The sequence below is a fragment of the Somniosus microcephalus genome, chromosome 25, assembly GCF_052327205.1.
Source record: "Somniosus microcephalus isolate GS21.2 chromosome 25, FLI_Smic_1.0, whole genome shotgun sequence".
NCBI classification, from domain to species: Eukaryota; Metazoa; Chordata; class Chondrichthyes; order Squaliformes; family Somniosidae; genus Somniosus; species Somniosus microcephalus.
In genome coordinates this window covers 33,417,207-33,440,425 of record NC_141011.1, presented here as the reverse complement: position 1 = coordinate 33,440,425, position 23,219 = coordinate 33,417,207, and the positions used below count along the sequence as shown (strand labels likewise).

General features: G+C 56.9%; 1 protein-coding gene across 1 annotated transcript in view; it reads right to left on the bottom strand.

The window, feature by feature from the left end:
- LOC147100665 (tumor necrosis factor receptor superfamily member 1B-like) overlaps positions 1 to 1,657 on the bottom strand; it is a 36,897-nt gene extending 35,240 nt beyond the window's left edge. Inside the window, exon 1 of the mRNA XM_085967156.1 lies at positions 1,477 to 1,657. Coding sequence (XP_085823282.1) covers positions 1,477 to 1,548 — 72 coding nt within the window. The 5' untranslated portion in view covers positions 1,549 to 1,657. The remainder of the gene's footprint in view (positions 1 to 1,476) is intronic.
- Positions 1,658 to 23,219: the final 21,562 nt, after the last annotated feature.

The following is a 23,219-nucleotide window of genomic DNA, read 5'->3' as shown; positions in this document are numbered from 1 at the left end:
GAATAATGAAACAGCAAACTAATCAGCAACAGGATAAACCCAAAACACTAAAACTCTATGCAAATCAATCAACTCCATGGAAATAATCACATTTCCATGATTCTTCTAGGAACTTTAGATTTTGACCCCTCCTCTCATGAATGTGCCAACTCTGCCCAGGGCACATATCCAGGCTGGCTCTCCCAGGGGTACAGTTCCAGGGGCTGACTCTATCTGGGGGTACATCTTGCACCCCAAGCAATTTCTGAGTTTCTTCTGCTAATTAAAAACAATATCCTGCATTATTTTATAATAGTCTTAAAATGCAGTCCTCCCCCCCCCCCCCCCCAAGGAAGAGGCAAGCTTTCTATTTCTGTTTCTTTTAAAATTTCATCCACTCGTCTGAGGACACTGACTCTCCCCGTAGTCCTGTATCAATCCAAAACTGACCCCACTGCCTCGTTCTCTCCCCACAGTCCTGTATCAATCCAAAATTGACCCCACAGCCTCGTTCTCTCCCCACAGTCCTGTATCAATCCAAAACTGACCCCATTGCCTCGTTCTCTCCCCACAGTCCTGTATCAATCCAAAACTGACCCCACTGCCTCGTTCTCTCCCCACAGTCCTGTATCAATCCAAAACTGACCCCACAGCCTTGTTCTCTTCCCCACAGTCCTGTCAATCCAAAACTGACCCCACAGCCTCGTTCTCTCCCCACAGCCCTGTATCAATCCAAAACTGACCCCACAGCCTCGTTCTCTCCCCACAGTCCTGTATCAATCCAAAACTGACCCCACTGCCTCGTTCTCTCCCCACAGTCCTGTATCAATCCAAAACTAATCCCACTGACTCCCCAGCCAGAGGAAATAGTATTTCCATATTCACGCCATCGAAACAGTTCCAATTTCTCAAATCTCCCCTCATAACTATAGTTTCGCATCTCCGGCATCTTCCTGGTTAATTCACAATTTGGTTCCACGGAGAGCGCTTCCTCGGTACCTGGTCAAGTGGCCACTGGTTGCACGTCAGCCTGGGTGGTAAGTGTTGCTTAGCTGTTCGGCCACAGGGGAATTACAGCCAAATCCAGTGACCCGCACATTCCCGCTGGGATCAGTGGATGGGGAGTAGGAATTCTGATATTTCCCGTCTCCAACTCAGAGGGATTGGGACCAGCTGTTGCCGTAGAACAGCTAACCCAGATCGGCAGAATTCCGAAGTATTTTCATCTTTAACGGCTGCTGCCCGGTTGGGAGCCAGGGCCAGTGACTGAGCTCCCTGGGGATCTCGCCCATTAACCGAGTGCCCGACACCCATACCAATTCAAACCTGTTACATCCCAACTGGAAATAAAATCGTTTGCAAACTTCTCAATAATCAAAATCTTCCCCGAGTTGTGGAGATTGATTTACAGAACAGCCACTCTGGATGCTCCACCCGCACTGACTTGGCTACAACCCGCGTTACATTAACCGGATTCACGTTAATTTAAATCGGTACCTCGCCACCTGCCGCTGCAGCCAACAACCAGACCCATAGAACAGTCGCTGGGCTCCTCTGCCGCCGCCGCATTATTTAGTTCCCGCTGTCCAGATGCTGTTTGGAATGTGACAAGAACAGGTTCGGGAAGAGCAAATGAAGCCGGCAGAGTCACTTTAATTTTGCCGGTCGACGGGGTCACGTATTATCCGGAATAGGTGGGAGGGGGGTGGGGCGCATCTCAATATCACTAGGGCAACGTCAATATCTCATTCTTATTGGTTGAAACGCTTTATCACCAATCAAAAGAGTAGCAAGCGCCCCCTTCTTAAAGGGGCGCAGCCAATAAAACTGTAACTTAAACAAACTTTAAAGGAAACTTATCAAATTAAATCAAAATTCTGTTATGGGGGCTGATGAAGCACTCCAGTCCCTCCAGTGCCCACTGGTCGTGGAAGGCCTGTGGACACCGCGTGCTCCATCTCCAGGGCCACTTGGGCACGAACATAGCCGCAGAATAGAGGCAGGCAATCGGGCTGAACGACCCCCTCGACCGCTCGTTGCCTGGACCTGTTACTGGTCACCTTGGCCAGGCCCAGGAGCAGAGGAGGCTGAGGGGAGACTTAATTGAGGTGTATAATATTATGAGGGGCCTAGATAGGGTAGACCTATTTCACTTAGCAGAGAGGTCAATAATCAGGGGGCGTAGAATTAAAATAATTGGTGGAAGGATTAGAGGGGAGTTGAGGAGAAATTTTGCACCCAGAGGGTGGTGGGGGTCTGGAACTCACTGCCTGAAAGGGTGGTAGAGGCAGAAACCCTCGCTGCATTTAAAAAGTACTTGGATATGCACTTGAAGTGCCGTAACCTACAGGGCTACGGACCAAGAGCTGGAAAGTGGGATTAGGCTGGATGGCTCTTTTACGGCTGGCACAGGCATGATGGGCTGAATGATTTTCTTCCGTGCTGTAAATTTCTATGATTCTATGACCTGATATTGTTAAACTCAATACGAAAGCAAAATACTACAAAGTGGGAGTGGGACAGAGAATTAAAATGGCAAGCAATTGGAAGTTCAGGGTCACGCTTGCGGACTAAACAGAGGTGTTCAGCAAAGCGATCACCCAATCTGCGTTTGGTCTCCCCAATGTAGAGGAGACTGCATCGTGAGCAGTGAATACAGTATACTGTCAACCATGGTGAAGGGGAATCTTGGTTGAGGAAAAAGAAAGACATATTGGAAGCACTGGTGTGGAAGGTGGCATCGTAAGAACAGATTTGATATTGATTAGTAATCAGTTATCTGACCTCCTTCAGTTCCTGATTCTAATATCTCCTTATGTGGCTCGTGTCTGGTTTATGCTCCTGTGACGTGCCTTGGGATATTTTACTACACTAAAGACACTGTATAAATGCAAGTCGTTGGCTATTTTATATCAAACGTCATCAGTTTAGTAACTGTCCTGCAGTTTTTGTAGCTTTTGTTCCGTAGACACCGCCCTGTGTCACGAGTGTCAGGAAACCTCAGTCATTCGAATCATTTCTAGCAAGGGCGGCCCAGAACACAGTTTCTGTTCTTGGGTTTTCCAGGAACAACCGGACCCCCAGCACCACCCCCGGGCCCCCAGCACCACCCTCCAGACACACAACACCCCAGACCCCCAGCACCGTCACCCAGGCTCTCAGCACAGCCCGATGCCCAGCAACACCCCACAGATCCTCAACACCTCCCTTGGACTTCCAGCACCGCCCCCGGACCCCCAGCCCTGCTCTGGAATTCCCTCCCTAAGCATCTCTGCCTCTCTACCTCTCTCTCCTCCTTTAAGACGCTCCTTAAAACCTACTTTTTGAGCAAACTTTTGGTCACCTGTCCTAATATCTCCTTATGTGACTCGGTGTCAAATTCTGTCCGATAATCACTCCTGTGAAGCGCCTTGGGACATTTTACTATGTTAAAGGCACTATATAAATCCAAGTTGTATTGCTGTTGTATTATTGAAGCTAAATCAGATTTTACTGAAACCCAATCTGTAATTTAACAATATAAAGATATCCCTTTGCTTTTTGTGCTCTCTGATTAAAATGCCCCCTCCTTGTCTCTATTCTGGAAATCACTGCAATAATAACACAACCTACTCCAATTTCCCTTCACCTGGTCTCAGTTGGGTAATTCCCCATTGGAGTGCCGCGGATTGGGACTGAAGCAGCATTGGCTCTTTGCACGAACCGCAGTGGCTGGATTCAGACAGCAGCTGCCTCTCATTCCATGTGCATGGAAACAAAAAGTAAAACACAGCTTGGAGGCACGAACATCAGAGAAGAGATGGGGTCTTTCCAAAACACACCCCTTCCCAACTAAGCAAGGCGCACTTACCTCACTGCTGCTGTCCCCCAACACATCCTCACTGTCAATGCCTCTGCAGCCTTAGTCCACACTATCTCTGGAACTACTCCAGTCCAAAGTCCTCAGACTGAAGCACACAGACCAGGGAGATATCTGGTTTGATCCCTGATCTATGTTGAATTAGATCATCTCAGCCAGTGCTAAGGTTGGCCTCAATGCCCCATGGGCTATGGAAAGGGAGAATGAGCCAGGGTTTCTGCTCCTGATCTCTGTTGGAAAGTAGCAGGTCTGTGGACATAACATGAGGAGCTATTGAGCTCAGCTGTGATGCTCCCATGGACAAATAGATTCACACATGCAAATTAGCTAATTGGGCGAGTTACCATCAAAGTACCCTGTTGAAAGGTTGCAACCCTGATGAAAAGTCATGAACCTGATGAAAGATCACGACTCTGATGTAAGATTGTGACCCCAATGAAAGGTCACGACCCTACTGAAAGCAGCGTGCTTGGCTGCACTTCAATCAAAATGAACTGCATTCCCTTTCAGCTAAACAGCTGTCACCTTCTCCCTCAAACAGAAAGTCTCAAACACAAGAATGACATAGAATATACAGCACAGAAACAGGCCATTTGGTCCAACCAGTCCCTGCTGGCATTTATGCTCCATTCGAGCCTCCTCCCATCCTTCCTCATCTAACTCTATCAGCAAACCCCTCCATTCTCTTCTCCCTCATATGCTTATCTAGTTTCCCCTTAAATACATCGATACTATTCACCTCAACTACTCCCTGTGGTAGCGAGTTCCACATTCTCACCACTCTCTAGGTAAAGAAATTTCTTCTGAATTCCCTATTTGACTTCTTCGTGACTTTCTTATATTGATCGCCTCTGGTTTTGCTCTTCCCCACAAGTGAAAAACACTCTCCGTGTCTACCCTATCAAAACTCTTATCAAGAATTAAGCCCCAGATTCAAACCTCAATCAGAAACTCATCTTCTAAATGTTTTATTGTAAAACTTGTAACCATCTTCTGAAGTTTGTCACTGCCTTTTATTTTCTGTTACTTTCATTGAGATGATGAAGCAGAGTTTCAGGTTTGCAACAGTTATTAATGGTTCAATTACTAACCAAGTTTCAGTTAGCACTTCCCAGCAAGACTGAGATTGAGAAAGTTCCATTATTACCCGACCCGAATTATCGAGCAGCCGAGACCCCGCCCTTCTCCCCCATGTTCATTTCAGGGGGGACTTAATGCCTGGCCGAGCAGAGCTGCTCCTGGACTCTTTCTGTGCAGCCCTGGGTTTGGGAGCTCCCATGTCCAGCTCAGGTCTCCAGCTTCACTTTATTTCTACTTCCACCTCCATAACATTGCCTGTCTCCACCCCTGCCTCCGCTCATCTGCTGCTGAAACCCTCATCCATGCCTTGGTTACCCCTAAACTTGACTATTCCAATGGTCTCCTGGTCAGCCATCTTTCACCCTCCATAAACATGAGCTCATCCAAAACTTTGCTGCCCGTGTCCTAACTCACATAAAGTCCCGTTCACCCATCATTCTCTGTGCTTGCTGACCTACATTGGCTCCTGGTCTGGCAATGCCTCAATTTTAAAATTCCCATCCTTGTTTTCAAATCCCTCCATAGCCTCACCCATCCCTATCTCTGCAACCTCCTCCAGCCCTACAACCTTCCGAGAACTCGATGTTCCTCCAATTCCAGCCTCTTGCACATTCCCAATTATCATCACTCCACCACTTGCGGCCTTACGTTTAGCGGTCTATACCTTAAGCGCTGAAATTCACTCCCTAAACCTCTCCGCCTCTCTACCTCTCCTCCTTTAAGATGCGCCTTAATACCTACCTCTGTCACCTGTCCTAATATCTCCTTATGTGGCTCATGCCAAATTTTATTTGATAATCGCTTCTGTGAAGTGCCTTGGGACATTTTACTACGTTAAGGGTGCAATATAAATGCAAATTGTTATTGTTGTTGATAAGTATTGGCCAGGAGACCGAGGAAAACTCCCCTACTCTTCTTCAAAAAAGGGCAGAGGGGGCCTTGGTTTAACGTCTCATCCAAAAGGTGGCACCGCCGGCAGTGCAGCACTCCCTCAGTACTACACTGAGAGAGTCAGCCTGGATTTTGTGCTCAAGTCTCTGACTCAGGGCTGAGCATGCTAAGGCTGGCACCATTTATTTGAAACATCACTATAAATTAATTTTAATTTTATCATCACAATAAATGTAGAGCTGAGCCAATGGGTTAATGTAGCTGGCGTGTGTGGTAAACCACTGTTATACCTGTCTGTACGTGTATGTGTATTCCACTAGGTACAGGTCTGGACATGCCTCGGCTGACTCCTCCCACTATTCCAGGTATATAAGTGACTACCTCCCAGTCCCTTAGTATTCTGGACGGGTCGACCACTCGAGACTAGACCTTCATTCTTTAGTTAATAAAAGCCTGATTGTTACTGTGGTAAACCACTGTTTGTATTCCTGTTTGTCCTGTTTGTATTCCACTGTGTACATGCCTGGACATGCCTCGGCTGACTCCTCCCACAGGTCCTAGTATAAAGGTGACTGCTCCCCAGCCCTTAGTATCATGGACCGGTCGACCACGCGAGGCAGACCTCCATTCTGTTGTTAATAAAAGCCTTTGGTTACTCTTCTAACTCTCAGTCTCTTATGAGTAATTGATAGCGCATCAATTTTATTAACAACATTTTTATAATGGAGAAGATCCTCACACCAGCATGCCTGGACTTAGATCATCGGGAGGCGGACTCAACCACCAAGTTTACTCACTGGCTTAAGTGTTTCGAAAAATTCCTGACCGCCTCCGCAGCAATCAAATCGGACGAGGACAAACTGGATGTCCTGACCTCCAAAGTGAACCACCGAGTGTACTCGGTCATCCAAGACGCGACCTCGTACGCGGATGCTATCAAGCTCCTCAAGGACCAGTACACGCGCCCAGTGAACGAAGTGTACGCCAGGCACCTCCTGGGGAGTCGTAAACAACAACCTGGGGAATCGACCGTGGAATACCTTCAGGCACTGTCTGTGCTTGGCCGGGCCTGTGGTTGTAAGGATGTAAAGGCCGCCGTGTACACAGAGGAACTTATCCGGGACGCTTTTGTAGCGGGCCACAGATCCAATTACACCCGACAGCGACTGTTGGAGCAGAGTAACCTCGACCTCAACAAGGCCTCTGAACTCGCACTATCGTTGGATGCAGCCTACCAGGGCATGGATGCCTACTCCTCTGCACCGTGGACGCCGCGGGGAATGACAGCCTGGGACACGGTAGGACCGCCTCATAGCGCCGTGCCACCCCAGCCACACCCCAACAACGGCCCAACTACCGCAGCAGTGTCCCAAGGCCAGACAGCAGTGCCCCAAGGCCAGAAATGCTACTTCTGTGGCCAGGCAAAACACCCCAGAGCGCGCTGCCCGGCGAAAAACGCGATCTGCTCGGGCTGCGGGAAGAAGGGACACTACGCTAGCGTCTGCAGGGCCAAAGCCACCCCGAACCCCAGCAGCGCCGCATGTGGGCCATGCGGGCCGCCATCTTGGACCTCCCCGGCCATGTGCGAATCACCGGTACAGCAGCCATTTTGGACGCCTCCAGCCACATGGGGATCATGGACGCCGCCATCTTGGACGACAGCCGGGACGCAGCAGGCCCCCGACACCGCCTCATCTGATACCCGCAGCGACACACCGACCCCTACGCTGGCATCCGTTACACTGGACCAAGCGAGACCGCACCAACTGGCCAGTTCCACAATGGACATTAAGGTAAATGGTCACGATACAATCTGCCTTTTTGACTCTGGGAGCACGGAGAGCTTCATCCACCCCGACACGGTGCGGCGTTGCTCTCTCCCAGTCCTGCCTGCGCAACAGCGGATTTCTATGGCCTCCGAGTCCCAGTCGGCGGACATCGGCGGCTACTGCGTGGTGACACTCGTAGTAGACGGGACCGTGTACGATCATTTTAAACTTCTGGTCCTGCCTGACCTCTGCGCTGCCATCCTGCTGGGGTTAGATTTTCAGTGCCACCTTAAAAGTGTTACGATGGCGTACGGTGGACCCCTACCCCCACTCACAGTCCGCAGCCAGCAGCTTCCAAACTGCCCGCCGCGCACCAGGTGCAACCTCTCCACACTCAGAGTCACCCCCCCCCCAACTGTTTGCTAACCTCACCCCCGACTGTAAGCCCATCGCCACAAAGAGCAGGCGATACAGTGCCGGGGACAGGGTTTTCATTAAAACCGAAGTGGAGCGGCTCCTGAAAGAAGGGATTATTGAGGGCAGCACCAGCCCCTGGCGAGCCCAGGTTGTGGTCGTTAAGACCGGCGAGAAGCAGCGCCTGGTCATCGACTACAGCCAGACAATAAATCGCTACACCCTGCTGGACGCCTACCCACTCCCCCGTATAGCTGATATGGTCAACCAGATCGCGCAGTACCGCGTCTTCTCGACCATTGACCTGAAATCAGCGTACCACCAGCTCCCCATCCACCCTGAGGACCGCCAGTACACTGCCTTTGAGGCAAACGGCCGCCTCTATCACTTCCTTAGGGTTCCCTTTGGCGTCACCAACGGGGTCTCCGTCTTCCAAAGGGAGATGGACCGGATGGTAGATCAAAATGCGTTGCAGGCCACTTTCCCATATCTGGACAATGTGACCATCTGCGGCCGTGACTTGCAGGACCATGACGCAAACCTCGAAAAATTCCTCTGCACCGCCCAACTCCTAAACCTGACATATAACAAGGAGAAGTGCATATTCCGCACAAACCGCCTCGCCATCCTTGGCTGTGTTGTGGAACACGGAGTCATCGGCCCCGACCCCGACCGGATGCGTCCCCTTATGGAACTTCCACTGCCCCACTGCCTCAAGGCCCTGAAGAGGTGCCTAGGGTTTTTCTCCTATTACGCCCAGTGGGTCCCCTACTATGCGGACAAGGCCCGTCCGCTGATCAAGTCCACCTCTTTTCCCTTGACGGCAGAGGCCCGCTTCGCCTTCCACCGTATCAAGGAGGACATTGCCAAAGCCACCATGCACGCAGTGGACGAATCCATCCCCTTCCAGGTGGAAAGCGACGCGTCTGACTTTGCCCTGGCCGCTACCCTCAATCAGGCGGGGAGACCCGTGGCCTTCTTTTCACGAACCCTCCAAGGCCCGGAGACCAGACACTCCGCTGTTGAGAAGGAGGCCCAGGCGATTGTGGAGGCTGTGCGTCATTGGAGGCACTACCTGGCCGGAAAACGATTTACCCTGCTCACTGACCAGCGTTCAGTTGCTTTTATGTTTAACAACAAGCAGAGGGGCAAAATCAAAAATGACAAGATCTTGAGGTGGAGAATCGAACTTTCCACCTACAACTACGAGATCTTGTACCGGCCCGGGAAGCTAAATGAACCCCCGGATGCGCTATCGCGTGGCACCTGCGCCAGCGCGCAGATCGATAGACTGCGGGCCCTCCACAATGACCTCTGCCACCCGGGGGTCACCAGGTTCTTCCACTTCATCAAGGCCCGCAACCTGCCTTACTCTATTGAGGAGGTCAGGACCATGACCAGGAACTGCCAAGTCTGCGCTGAGTGCAAACCGCACTTTTATAGACCAGACAGGGCCCACCTGATAAAAGCCACTCGCCCCTTCGAGCGCCTGAGCGTCGATTTTAAAGGGCCTCTCCCCTCCTCCGACCGCAATGTGTACTTCCTCAATATTATTGATGAGTACTCCCGTTTCCCGTTCGCCTTCCCCTGCCCGGACATGACCAGTGCCACGGTCATTAAATGTCTGAACAACCTCTTCACCCTGTTCGGCTTCCCCAGCTATATCCATAGCGACCGGGGCTCATCGTTTATGAGCGACGAACTCCGTCAGTACCTGCTAACTAGGGGTATTGCCACAAGCAGGACCACCAGTTACAACCCCCGGGGGAACGGACAGGTGGAAAGAGAAAATGCGACAGTTTGGAAGGCCGTCCTGCTAGCCTTAAAGTCTAGGGGCCTTCCAACCTCCCGCTGGCAGGATGTGCTCCCCGATGCGCTCCACTCTATTCGGTCACTGTTCTGCACTGCCACTAACGCCACCCCTCATGAGAAAATGTTTGTCTTCCCAAGGAAGTCCACATCGGGGACATCGCTACCGCCATGGCTGACGTCCCCAGGGCCGGTCCTACTGAGAAGACACGTGAGGACCCATAAAACGGACCCCCTGGTCGAGAGGGTCGACCTCCTCCACGCCAACCCCCAGTATGCTTACATCGCATACCCGGACGGGCGGGAGGACACAGTCTCCATAAGAGACCTTGCACCCTCGGGGGCCGCAGTAACCCACTACCACCCCCCCCCACGATCCGATATCCAGCCCCAGCAGACGGCAGGCCTGGGCCCCGCGACCCGCTCGACATCTACGAGGACGACACGCCTGTGCCACAGCCTACGCTGGACTCGACGCCGGAAACTTCACTACCCCTGCCGTCGCCACGCAGATCACAGCGGCAGACAAGACCTCCGGAGAGACTCCAATACACTAACTTTTAATACACTTCACCCCGCCGGACTCAATTTTAAACAAGGGGTGAATGTGGTAAACCACTGTTTGTATTCCTGTTTGTCCTGTTTGTATTCCACTGTGTACATGCCTGGACATGCCTCGGCTGACTCCTCCCACAGGTCCTAGTATAAAGGTGACTGCTCCCCAGCCCTTAGTATCATGGACCGGTCGACCACGCGAGGCAGACCTCCATTCTGTTGTTAATAAAAGCCTTTGGTTACTCTTCTAACTCTCAGTCTTTTATGAGTAATTGATAGCGCATCAGTTACTCGCTTAACCTCAGTCTTTTGAGTAATTGATGGCGCATCAGCGTGGTGGCCAGAACTGGATGTTTTTCAGACTTCAGGAAGTGCGCAGTGGTGTTCCCCAGGGGTCGGTGTTGGGATCACTGCTCTTTTTGATATATATTAATGACCTGGACTTGGGTATACAAGACATAATTTCAAAGTTTGCAGATGACACAAAACTCAGAAATGTAGTAAACCGTGAGGAAGATAGTAACAGACTCCAGAAAGACAGAGACAGACTGGTGAAATGGGAAGACACATTGCAGATGAATTTTAATGCAGTGAAGTATGAAGTGATACATTTTGGTAGGAAGAATGAGGAGAGATGATATAAACTACAATTTTAAAGGGACAGAGACCTGGGGGTGTATGTACACAAACCTTTGAAGGTGGCAGGACAACTTGAGAAGGCTGTTAAAAAAGCATATGGGATCCTCGGCTTTATAAATAGCGGCATAGAGTACAAAAGCAAGGAAGTTATGCTAAACCTTTATAAATCGCTGGATAGGCCCCAGCTGGAGTATTGTGTGCAATTCTGGGCACCACACTTTAGGAAGGATGTCAAAGCCTTGGAGAGGGTGCAGAAGAGATTTACTAGAATGGTGCCAGGGATGAGGGACTTCAATAATGTGGAGAGACTGGAGAAGCTGCGGTTGTTCTCCTTAGAGCAGAGAAGGTCAAGAAGAGATTTGATAGAGGTGTTCAAAATCATGAAGGGTTTTGATAGAGTAAATAAGGAGACACTGTTTCCAGTGGCAGAAGGGTTGATAATCAGAGGACACAGATTTGAGGTGATTGGCCCAGTTTAGCATTTTTAATTCAGTGATCACTCGAAGGTTGAGCATTTATCCTCTCAGTGACAGAATCGGTTTGAAAGGAAGGTATTGGCTATTGAGTTCGATACTGGGAGCTACCAGCTGCTTTAGGAGCCAATTCTAGCTGGTTACCAAGAGATTTGATTGAAAAACTCCATTTTTCCCAAAGTCCTAGCGATGACAGATAACAGGGTTTGGCTCCCTGCACCTGCACCATCTCAGTGCCCCAGGGCTCATGGTGTCACAGACCCACATCTACACCAATGACTCATTCACTAACACTCAGCACTCTCCATATCTACATCTTCATACTGCAAGGCACTTCAGTCATCTCCCTCCCGCATCCACTCATCTGTAAACTGCAGGACACCGAGGTTGGTTAGGTCTCGGTTAAAAAAAGTTAGAATGGAGTGCCTCACACAAGTTTCATTTTGCAGCATGTTTCCCAAGGGTTGGCGTGTGATGCATCTATAGGAAATACAAAAATAAAGACAGACCTGAAAATTTGGGTCTTTTCTCAATAGAACAGCACAGATTAAAAAGACTTATATTTCTATAGCGCCTTTCAGAACCTCAGGACGTCCCAACGCGCTTTACAGCCAATGAAGTACTTTTGAAGTGTAGTCACTGTTGTAATGTAAGAAATGCAGCAGCTAATTTGCGCACAGCAAGCTCCCACAGCAATGTGATAATGACCAGATAATCTGTTTTAGTGATGGTGATTGAGGGATAAATATTGTCTAGGACACCAGGGATAACTCCCCAGCTCTTCTTCGAAATAGTGCCATGGGATCTTTTACATCCACCTGAGAGAGCAGACGGGGCCTCGGTTTAACATCTGATCCGAAAGAAGGTACCTCTGACAGTGTAGCACTCCCTCAGCACTGCACTGGAGTGTCAGCCTAGGTTTTTGTGCTCGAGTCTCTGGAGTGAGGCTTGAACTCACAACCTTCTGGCTCAGAGGCGAGAGTGCTACCAACTGCACCACGGCTGACACTTAAGGGAAACATGATTGAATAAAATTTTGAAAGGATGAAACAGGGTAGATAAAAGCAGATTGTCTTCAGTGGATGAAGGAGTCATAGATGCAAGATTAAACAGTGATCGTGAGAAACTTCTTCACGCAGTTGAACAATAAGGGAGTGATGGGTTATGGGGAGCGGGCAGGGAAATGGAGCTGAACCCAAGATCAGATCAGCCATGATCTCAATAAATGGCGGAGCAGGTTCGAGGGACCAAATGGCCTACTCCTGCTCCTATTTCTTATGTTCTTATGTTATGAGGCTGTGGAATTCACTTCCAGGTTTAGTGGCTGAGGCAGAAACTGTCACAACATTCAGGACTAGATTGGATAGGTGGATGAAGGAGAAGGGGTTGAAGGGTGAGGAAATAGGATTAGTGTGCACAGCCCACGTGTAACACACAGGAACGAACTAGTCTGGGGTTCCAATATTCAGCTGCAGTTATCACTCCCACAGGAGAGAGGGAACTTGTGCTAGGTCACTGGGGCTCATGGTCACACCCCGGGCTGGGTCATTAGGACTCATGGTCACACCCCGGGCTGGGTCACTAGGACTCATGGTCACACCCCGGGCTGAATCACTAGGGCTCATGGTCACACCCTGGCTGGGTCACTGGGGCTCATGGTCACACCCTGGCTGGGTCACGAGGCCTCATGGTCACACCCCGGGCTGGGTCACTAGGCCTCATGGTCACACCCCGGGCTGGGTCACTGGGACTCATGGTCACACCCCGGGCTGGGTCACTGGGGCTCATGGTCACACCCTGGCTGGTTCACTGGGGCTCATGGTCACACCCCGGGCTGGGTCACTGGGGCTCATAGTCACACCCTGGCTGGGTCACTGGGACTCATGGTCACACTCCGGGCTGGGTCACTGGGGCTCATGGTCACACCCGGGCTGGGTCACTAGGCCTCATGGTCACACCCCGGGCTGGGTCACTAGGCCTCATGGTCACACCCTGGGCTGGGTCACTAGGCCTCATGGTCACACCCTGGCTGGGTAACTAGGCCTCATGGTCACACCCCGGGCTGGGTCACTGGGCCTCATGGTCACACCCCGGGCTGGGTCACTGGGGCTCATGGTCACACCCTGGCTGGGTAACTAGGCCTCATGGTCACACCCCGGGCTGGGTCACTGGGCCTCATGGTCACACCCCGGGCTGGGTCACTGGGCCTCATGGTCACACCCTGGCTGGGTAACTAGGCCTCATGGTCACACCCCGGGCTGGGTCACTGGGCCTCATGGTCACACCCCGGGCTGGGTCACTGGGGCTCATGGTCACACCCTGGCTGGGACACTGGGGCTCATGGTCACACCCCGGGCTGGGTCACTGGGGCTCATGGTCACACCCCGGGCTGGGTCATTGGGGCTCATGGTCACACCCCGGGACGGGTCACTGGAGCTCATGGTCACACCCCGGGCTGAGTCACTGGGGCTCATGGTCACACCCTGGGCTGGGTCATTGGGGCTCATGGTCACACCCTGGGCTGGGTCACTAGGCCTCATGGTCACACCCCGGGCTGGGTCACTGGGGCTCATGGTCACACCCCGGGCTGGGTCACTGGGGCTCATGGTCACACCCCGGGCTGGGTCACTGGGGCTCATGGTCACACCCCGGGCTGGGTCACTAGGCCTCATGGTCACACCCTGGGCTGGGTCACTGGGGCTCATGGTCACACCCCGGGCTGGGTCACTGGGGCTCATGGTCACACCGAGGGCTGGGTCACTGGGGCTCATGGTCACACCCCGGGCTGGGTCATTGGGGCTCATGGTCAACACCCCGGGCTGGGTCACTGGTGCTCATGGTCACACCCCGGGCTGGGTCACTAGGCCTCATGGTCACACCCCAGGCTGGGTCATTGGGGCTCATGGTCAACACCCCGGGCTGGGTCATTAGGCCTCATGGTCACACCCCGGGCTGGGTCACTGGGGCTCATGGTCACACCCCGGGCTGAGTCACTGGGGCTCATGGTCACACCCTGGCTGGGCCACTGGGGCACATGGTCACACCCCAGGCTGGGTCACTGGGCCTCATGGTCACACGCTAGGCTGGGTCACTGGGGCTCACGGTCACACCCTGGGCTGGGTCACTAGGCCTCATGGTCACACCCTGGCTGGGTCACTAGGCCTCATGGTCACACCCCGGGCTGGGTCACTGGGGCTCATGGTCACACCCTGGGCTGGGTCACTAGGCCTCATGGTCACACCCTGGCTGGGTCACTAGGCCTCATGGTCACACCCCGGGCTGGGTCACTGGGACTCATGGTCACACCCCGGGCTGAGTCACTGGGGCTCATGGTCACACCCCGGGCTGGGTCACTAGGCCTCATGGTCACAACCTGGGCTGGGTCACTAGGCCTCATGGTCACATCCCAGGCTGGGGCACTGGGGCTCATGGTCACACCCTGGGCTGGGTCACTAGGCCTCATGGTCACACCCTGGGCTGGGTCACTGGGGCTCATGGTCACACCTGAGGCTGGGTCACTGGGGCTCATGGTCACACACTGGCTGGGTCACTAGGCCTCATGGTCACACCCCGGGCTGGGTCACTAGGCCTCATGGTCACACCCCGGGCTGGGTCATTGGGGCTCATGGTCAACACCCCGGGCTGGGTCACTAGGCCTCATGGTCACACCCCGGGCTGGGTCACTAGGCCTCATGGTCACACCCCGGGCTGGGTCATTGGGGCTCATGGTCAAACCCTGGGCTGGGTCACTGGGCCTCATGGTCACACCCTGGGCTGGGTCACTAGGCCTCATGGTCACACCCTGGCTGGGTCACTGGGCCTCATGGTCACACCCCGGGCTGGGTCACTGGGGCTCATGGTCACACCGAGCGATGGGTCACTGGGGCTCGTGGTCACACCCAGGGCTGGGTCATTGGGGCTCATGGTCAACACCCCGGGCTGGGTCACTGGGGTTCATGGTCAAACCCCAGGCTGGGTCACTAGGCCTCAAGGTCACACCCCAGGCTGGGTCACTGGGGCTCATGGTCACACCCCGGGCTGGGTCACTGGGGCTCATGGTCACACCCCGGGCTGGGTCACTGGGGCTCATGGTCACACCCTGGCTGGGCCACTGGGGCACATGGTCACACCCCGGGCTGGGTCACTGGGCCTCATGGTCACACCCCGGGCTGGGTCACTAGGCCTCATGGTCACACGCTAGGCTGGGACACTGGGGCTCATGGTCACACCCTGGGCTGGGCCACTAGGCCTCATGGTCACACCCTGGCTGGGTCACTAGGCCTCATGGACACACCCTGGCTGGGTCACTGGGCCTCATGGTCACACCCCGGGCTGGGTCACTGGGGCTCATGGTCACACCCCGGGCTGGGTCACTGGGGCTCATGGTCACATCCCGGGCTGGGTCACTGGGGCTCATGGTCACACCCTGGGCTGGGTCACTGGGCCTCATGGTCACACGCTAGGCTGGGTCACTGGGGCACATGGTCACACCCTGGGCTGAGTCACTGGGGCTCATGGTCACACCCCGGGCTGGGTCACTAGGCCTCATGGTCTCATGCTAGGCTGGGTCACAGGGGCTCATGGTCACACCCCGGGCTTGGTCACTGGGGCTCATGGTCACACCCCGGGCTGGGTCACTGGGGCTCATGGTCACACCCTGGCTGGGTCACTGGGGCTCATGGTCACACCCCGGGCTGAGTCACTGGGGCTCATGGTCACATGCTGGGCTGGGTCACTAGGACTCATGGTCACACCCTGGCTGGGTCACCCGGGCTCATGGTCACACCCTGGCTGGGTCACTGGGGCTCATGGTCACATCCCGGGCTGGGTCACTGGGGCTCATGGTCACACCCCGGGCTGGGTCACCGGGGCTCATGGTCACACCGCGATCTGGGTCACTAGGCCTCATGGTCACACCCCGGGCTGAGTCACTGGGGCTCATGGTCACACCCCAGGCTGGGTCACTAGGGCTCATGGTCACACCCCGGGCTGGGTCAGTAGGCCTCATGGTCACACCCCGGGCTGGGTCACTAGGCCTCATGGACACACCCTGGCTGGGTCACTGGGCCTCATGGTCACACCCCGGGCTGGGTCACTGGGGCTCATGGTCACACCCCGGGCTGGGTCACTGGGGCTTATGGTCACATCCTGGGCTGGGTCACTGGGGCTCATGGTCACACCCTGGGCTGGGTCACTGGGCCTCATGGTCACACGCTAGGCTGGGTCACAGGGGCTCATGGTCACACCCTGGGCTGAGTCACTGGGGCTCATGGTCACACCCCGGGCTGGGTCACCGGGGCTCATGGTCACACCCTGGCTGGGTCACTGGGGCTCATGGTCACACCCCGGGCTGGGTCACTGGGGCTCATGGTCACACCCTGGCTGGGTCACTGGGGCTCATGGTCACACCGCGAGCTGGGTCACTAGGCCTCAAGGTCACACCCCGGGCTGAGTCACTGGGGCTCATGGTCACACCCCAGGCTGGGTCACTAGGGCTCATGGTCACACCCCGGGCTGGGTCACGAGGCCTCATGGTCACACCCCGGGCTGGGTCACTGCGGCTCATGGTCACACCCCTGGCTGGGTCACTGGGGCTCACGGATCACAACCCGGGCTGGGTCACTGGGGCTCATGCTAACACCCTGGGCTGGGTCACTGGGGCTCATGGTCACACCCCGGGCTGGGTCACTGGGGCTCATGGTCAACACCCTGGGCTAGGTCACTGGGGCTCATGGTCACACCCTGGCTGGGTCACTGGGGCTCATGGTCACACCCTGGGCTGGGTCACTGGGGCTCATGGTCACACCCTGGCTGGATCACTGGGGCTCATGGTCACACCCTGGCTGGGTCATTCGGACTCATGGTCACACCCTGGGCTGGGTCACTAGGCCTCATGGTCACACCCTGGCTGGGTCACTAGGCCTCATGGTCACACCCCGGGCTGGGTCTCTGGGGCTCATGGTCACACCCCGGGCTGAGTCACTGGGGCTCATGGTCACACCCTGGCTGGGCCAATGGGGCGCATGGACACACCCCAGGCTGGGTCACTGGGCCTCATGGTCACACGCTAGGCTGGGTCACTGCGGCTCACGGTCACACCCTGGGCTGGGTCACTAGGCCTCATGGTCACAACCTGGCTGGGTCACTAGGCCTCATGGTCACACCCCGGGCTGGGTCACTGGGGCTCATGGTCACACCCTGGGCTGGGTCACTAGGCCTCATGGTCACACCCTGGCTGGGTCACTAGGCCTCATGGTCACACCCCGGGCTGGGTCACTGGGACTCATGGTCACACCCCGGGCTGAGTCACTGGGGCACATGGTCACACCCCGGGCTGGGTCACTAGGCCTCTTGGTCACAACCTGGGCTGGGTCACTAGGCCTCATGGTCACATCCCAGGCTGGGGCACTGGGGCTCATGGTCACACCCTGGGCTGGGTCACTAGGCCTCATGGTCACACCCCGGGCTGGGTCACTGGGGCTCATGGTCACACCTGAGGCTGGGTCACTGGGGCTCATGGTCACACACTGGCTGGGTCACTAGGCCTCATGGTCACACCCCGGGCTGGGTCACTAGGCCTCATGGTCACACCACGAGCTGGGTCATTGGGGCTCATGGTCAACACGCCGGGCTGGGTCACTAGGCCTCATGGTCACACCCCGGGCTGGGTCACTAGGCCTCATGGTCACACCCCGGGCTGGGTCACTGGGGCTCATGGTCACACCCTGGCTGGGTCACTGGGGCTCATGGTCACACCCCGGGCTGGGTCATTGGGGCTCATGGTCACACCCTGGGCTGGGTCACTGGGCCTCATGGTCACACCCTGGGCTGGGTCACTAGGCCTCATGGTCACACCCTGGCTGGGTCACTGGGGCTCATGGTCACACCCCGGGCTGGGTCACTGGGGCTCATGGTCACACCGAGCGATGGGTCACTGGGGCTCGTGGTCACACCCAGGGCTGGGTCATTGGGGCTCATGGTCAACACCCCGGGCTGGGTCACTGGGGTTCATGGTCAAACCCCGGGCTGGGTCACTAGGCCTCAAGGTCACACCCCAGGCTGGGTCACTGGGGCTCATGGTCACACCCCGGGCTGGGTCACTGGGGCTCATGGTCACACCCCGGGCTGGGTCACTGGGGCTCATGGTCACACCCTGGCTGGGCCACTGGGGCACATGGTCACACCCCGGGCTGGGTCACTGGGCCTCATGGTCACACCCCGGGCTGGGTCACTAGGCCTCATGGTCACACGCTAGGCTGGGTCACTGGGGTTCATGGTCACACCCTGGGCTGGGCCACTAGGCCTCATGGTCACACCCTGGCTGGGTCACTAGGCTCATGGACACACCCTGGCTGGGTCACTGGGCCTCATGGTCACACCCCGGGCTGGGTCACTGGGGCTCATGGTCACACCCCGGGCTGGGTCACTGGGGCTCATGGTCACATCCCGGGCTGGGTCACTGGGGCTCATGGTCACACCCTGGGCTGGGTCACTGGGCCTCATGGTCACACGCTAGGCTGGGTCACTGGGGCTCATGGTCACACCACGGGCTGGGTCACTAGGCCTCATGGTCACACCCTGGGCTGGGTCACTAGGCCTCATGGTCACACCCTGGCTGGGTCACTAGGCCTCATGGTCACACCCCGGGCTGTGTCACTGGGCCTCATGGTCACACCCCGGGCTGGGTCACTGGGGCTCATGGTCACACCCTGGCTGGGACACTGGGGCTCATGGTCACACCCCGGGCTGGGTCACTGGGGCTCATGGTCACACCCCGGGCTGGGTCATTGGGGCTCATGGTCACACCCCGGGACGGGTCACTGGGGCTCATGGTCACACCCCGGGCTGAGTCACTGGGGCTCATGGTCACACCATGGGCTGGGTCATTGGGGCTCATGGTCACACCCTGGGCTGGGTCACTAGGCCTCATGGTCACACCCCGGGCTGGGTCACTGGGGCTCATGGTCACACCCCGGGCTGGGTCACTGGGGCTCATGGTCACACCCCGGGCTGGGTCACTGGGGCTCATGGTCACACCCCGGGCTGGGTCACTAGGCCTCATGGTCACACCCTGGGCTGGGTCACTGGGGCTCATGGTCACACCCCGGGCTGGGTCACTGGGGCTCATGGTCACACCGAGGGCTGGGTCACTGGGGCTCATGGTCACACCCCGGGCTGGGTCATTGGGGCTCATGGTCAACACCCCGGGCTGGGTCACTGGTGCTCATGGTCACACCCCGGGCTGGGTCACTAGGCCTCATGGTCACACCCCAGGCTGGGTCATTGGGGCTCATGGTCAACACCCCGGGCTGGGTCATTAGGCCTCATGGTCACACCCCGGGCTGGGTCACTGGGGCTCATGGTCACACCCCGGGCTGAGTAACTGGGGCTCATGGTCACACCCTGGCTGGGCCACTGGGGCACATGGTCACACCCCAGGCTGGGTCACTGGGCCTCATGGTCACACGCTAGGCTGGGTCTCTGGGGCTCACGGTCACACCCTGGGCTGGGTCACTAGGCCTCATGGTCACACCCTGGCTGGGTCACTAGGCCTCATGGTCACACCCCGGGCTGGGTCACTGGGGCTCATGGTCACACCCTGGGCTGGGTCACTAGGCCTCATGGTCACACCCTGGCTGGGTCACTAGGCCTCATGGTCACACCCCGGGCTGGGTCACTGGGACTCATGGTCACACCCCGGGCTGAGTCACTGGGGCTCATGGTCACACACCGGGCTGGGTCACTAGGCCTCATGGTCACAACCTGGGCTGAGTCACTAGGCCTCATGGTCACATCCCAGGCTGGGGCACGGGGGCTCATGGTCACACCCTGGGCTGGGTCACTAGGCCTCATGGCCACACCCCGGGCTGGGTCACTGGGGCTCATGGTCACACCTGAGGCTGGGTCACTGGGGCTCATGGTCACACACTGGCTGGGTCACTAGGCCTCATGGTCACACCCCGGGCTGGGACACTAGGCCTCATGGTCACACCCCGGGCTGGGTCATTGGGGCTCATGGTCAACACCCCGGGCTGGGTCACTAGGCCTCATGGTCACACCCCGGGCTGGGTCACTAGGCCTCATGGTCACACCCCGGGCTGGGTCACTGGGGCTCATGGTCACACCCTGGCTGGGTCACTGGGGCTCATGGTCACACCCCGGGCTGGGTCACTAGGCCTCATGGTCACACCCCGGGCTGGGTCACTGGGCCTCATGGTCACACCCCGGGCTGGGTCATTGGGGCTCATGGTCACACCCTGGGCTGGGTCACTGGGCCTCATGGTCAAACCCTGGGCTGGGTCACTAGGCCGCATGGTCACACCCTGGCTGGGTCACTGGGGCTCATGGTCACACCCCGGGCTGGGTCACTGGGGCTCATGGTCACACCGAGCGATGGGTCACTGGGGCTCGTGGTCACACCCAGGGCTGGGTCATTGGGGCTCATGGTCAACACCCCAGGCTGGGTCACTGGGGTTCATGGTCAAACCCCGGGCTGGGTCACTAGGCCTCAAGGTCACACCCCAGGCTGGGTCACTGGGGCTCATGGTCACACCCCGGGCTGGGTCACTGGGGCTCATGGTCACACCCTGGCTGGGCCACTGGGGCACATGGTCACACCCCGGGCTGGGTCACTGGGCCTCATGGTCACACCCCGGGCTGGGTCACTAGGCCTCATGGTCACACGCTAGGCTGGGTCACTGGGGCTCATGGTCACACCCTGGGCTGGGCCACTAGGCCTCATGGTCACACCCTGGCTGGGTCACTAGGCCTCATGGACACACCCTGGCTGGGTCACTGGGCCTCATGGTCACACCCCGGGCTGGGTCACTGGGGCTCATGGTCACACCCCGGGCTGGGTCACTGGGGCTCATGGTCACATCCCGGGCTGGGTCACTGGGGCTCATGGTCACACCCTGGGCTGGGTCACTGGGCCTCATGGTCACACGCTAGGCTGGGTCACTGGGGCTCATGGTCACACCCTGGGCTGAGTCACTGGGGCTCATGGTCACACCCCGGGCTGGGTCACTAGGCCTCATGGTCACACCCCGGGCTGGGTCACTAGGCCTCATGGTCACATCCTGGGCTGGGTCACTGGGGCTCATGCTCACACCCTGGGCTGGGTCACTGGGGCTCATGGTCACACCCTGGGCTGGGTCACTGGGGCTCATGGTCAACACCCTGGGCTAGGTCACTGGGGCTCATGGTCACACCCTGGCTGGATCACTGGGGCTCATGGTCACACCCTGGGCTGGGTCACTGGGGCTCATGGTCACACCCTGGCTGGGTCACTGGGGCTCATGGTCACACCCTGGCTGGGTCACTAGGACTCATGGTCACACCCTGGGCTGGGTCACTAGGCCTCATGGTCACACCCTGGCTGGGTCACTAGGCCTCATGGTCACACCCCGGGCTGGGTCACTGGGGCTCGTGGTCACACCCCGGGCTGGGTCATTGGGGCTCATGGTCAACACCCCGGGCTGGGTCACTGGGGTTCATGGTCAAACCCCGGGCTGGGTCACTAGGCCTCATGGTCACACCCCAGGCTGGGTCATTGGGGCTCATGGTTGCACCCCGGGCTGGGTCACTGGGGCTCATGTTCACACCCCGGGCTGGGTCACTGGGGCTCATGGTCACACCCCGGGCTGGGTCACTGGGGCTCATGGTCACACCCTGGCTGGGCCACTGGGGCACATGGTCACACCCTGGGCTGGGTCACTGGGCCTCATGGTCACACCCCGGGCTGGGTCACTAGGCCTCATGGTCACACGCTAGGCTGGATCACTGGGGCTCATGGTCACACCCTGGGCTGGGCCACTAGGCCTCATGGTCACACCCTGGCTGGGTCACTAGGCCTCATGGACACACCCTGGCTGGGTCACTGGGCCTCATGGTCACACCCCGGGCTGGGTCACTGGGGCTCATGGTCACACCCCGGGCTGGGTCACTGGGGCTCATGGTCACATCCCGGGCTGGGTCACTGGGGCTCATGGTCACACCCTGGGCTGGGTCACTGGGCCTCATGGTCACACGCTAGGCTGGGTCACTGGGGCTCATGGTCACACCCTGGGCTGAGTCACTGGGGCTCATGGTCACACCCCGGGCTGGGTCACTAGGCCTCATGGTCTCATGCTAGGCTGGGTCACTGGGGCTCATGGTCACACCCTGGCTGGGTCACTGGGGCTCATGGTCACACCACGATCTGGGTCACTAGGCCTCATGGTCACACCCCGGGCTGAGTCACTGGGGCTCATGGTCACACCCCAGGCTGGGTCACTAGGGCTCATGATCACACCACGGGCTGGGTCACTAGGCCTCATGGTCACACCCCGGGCTGGGTCACTGCGGCTCATGGTCACACCCCTGGCTGGGTCACTGGGGCTCACGGATCACAACCCGGGCTGGGTCACTGGGGCTCATGGTCACACCCTGGGCTGGGTCACTGGGGCTCATGCTCACACCCTGGGCTGGGTCACTGGGGCTCATGGTCACACCCCGGGCTGGGTCACTGGGGCTCATGGTCCCACCCCGGGCTGGGTCACTGGGGCTCATGGTCACACCCTGGCTGGGTCACTGGGGCTCATGGTCACACCCTGGGCTGGGTCACTGGGGCTCATGGTCACACCCTGGCTGGGTCACTGGGGCTCATGGTCACACCCTGGCTGGGTCACTAGGACTCATGGTCACACCCTGGGCTGGGTCACTAGGCCTCATGGTCACACCCTGGCTGGGTCACTAGGCCTCATGGTCACA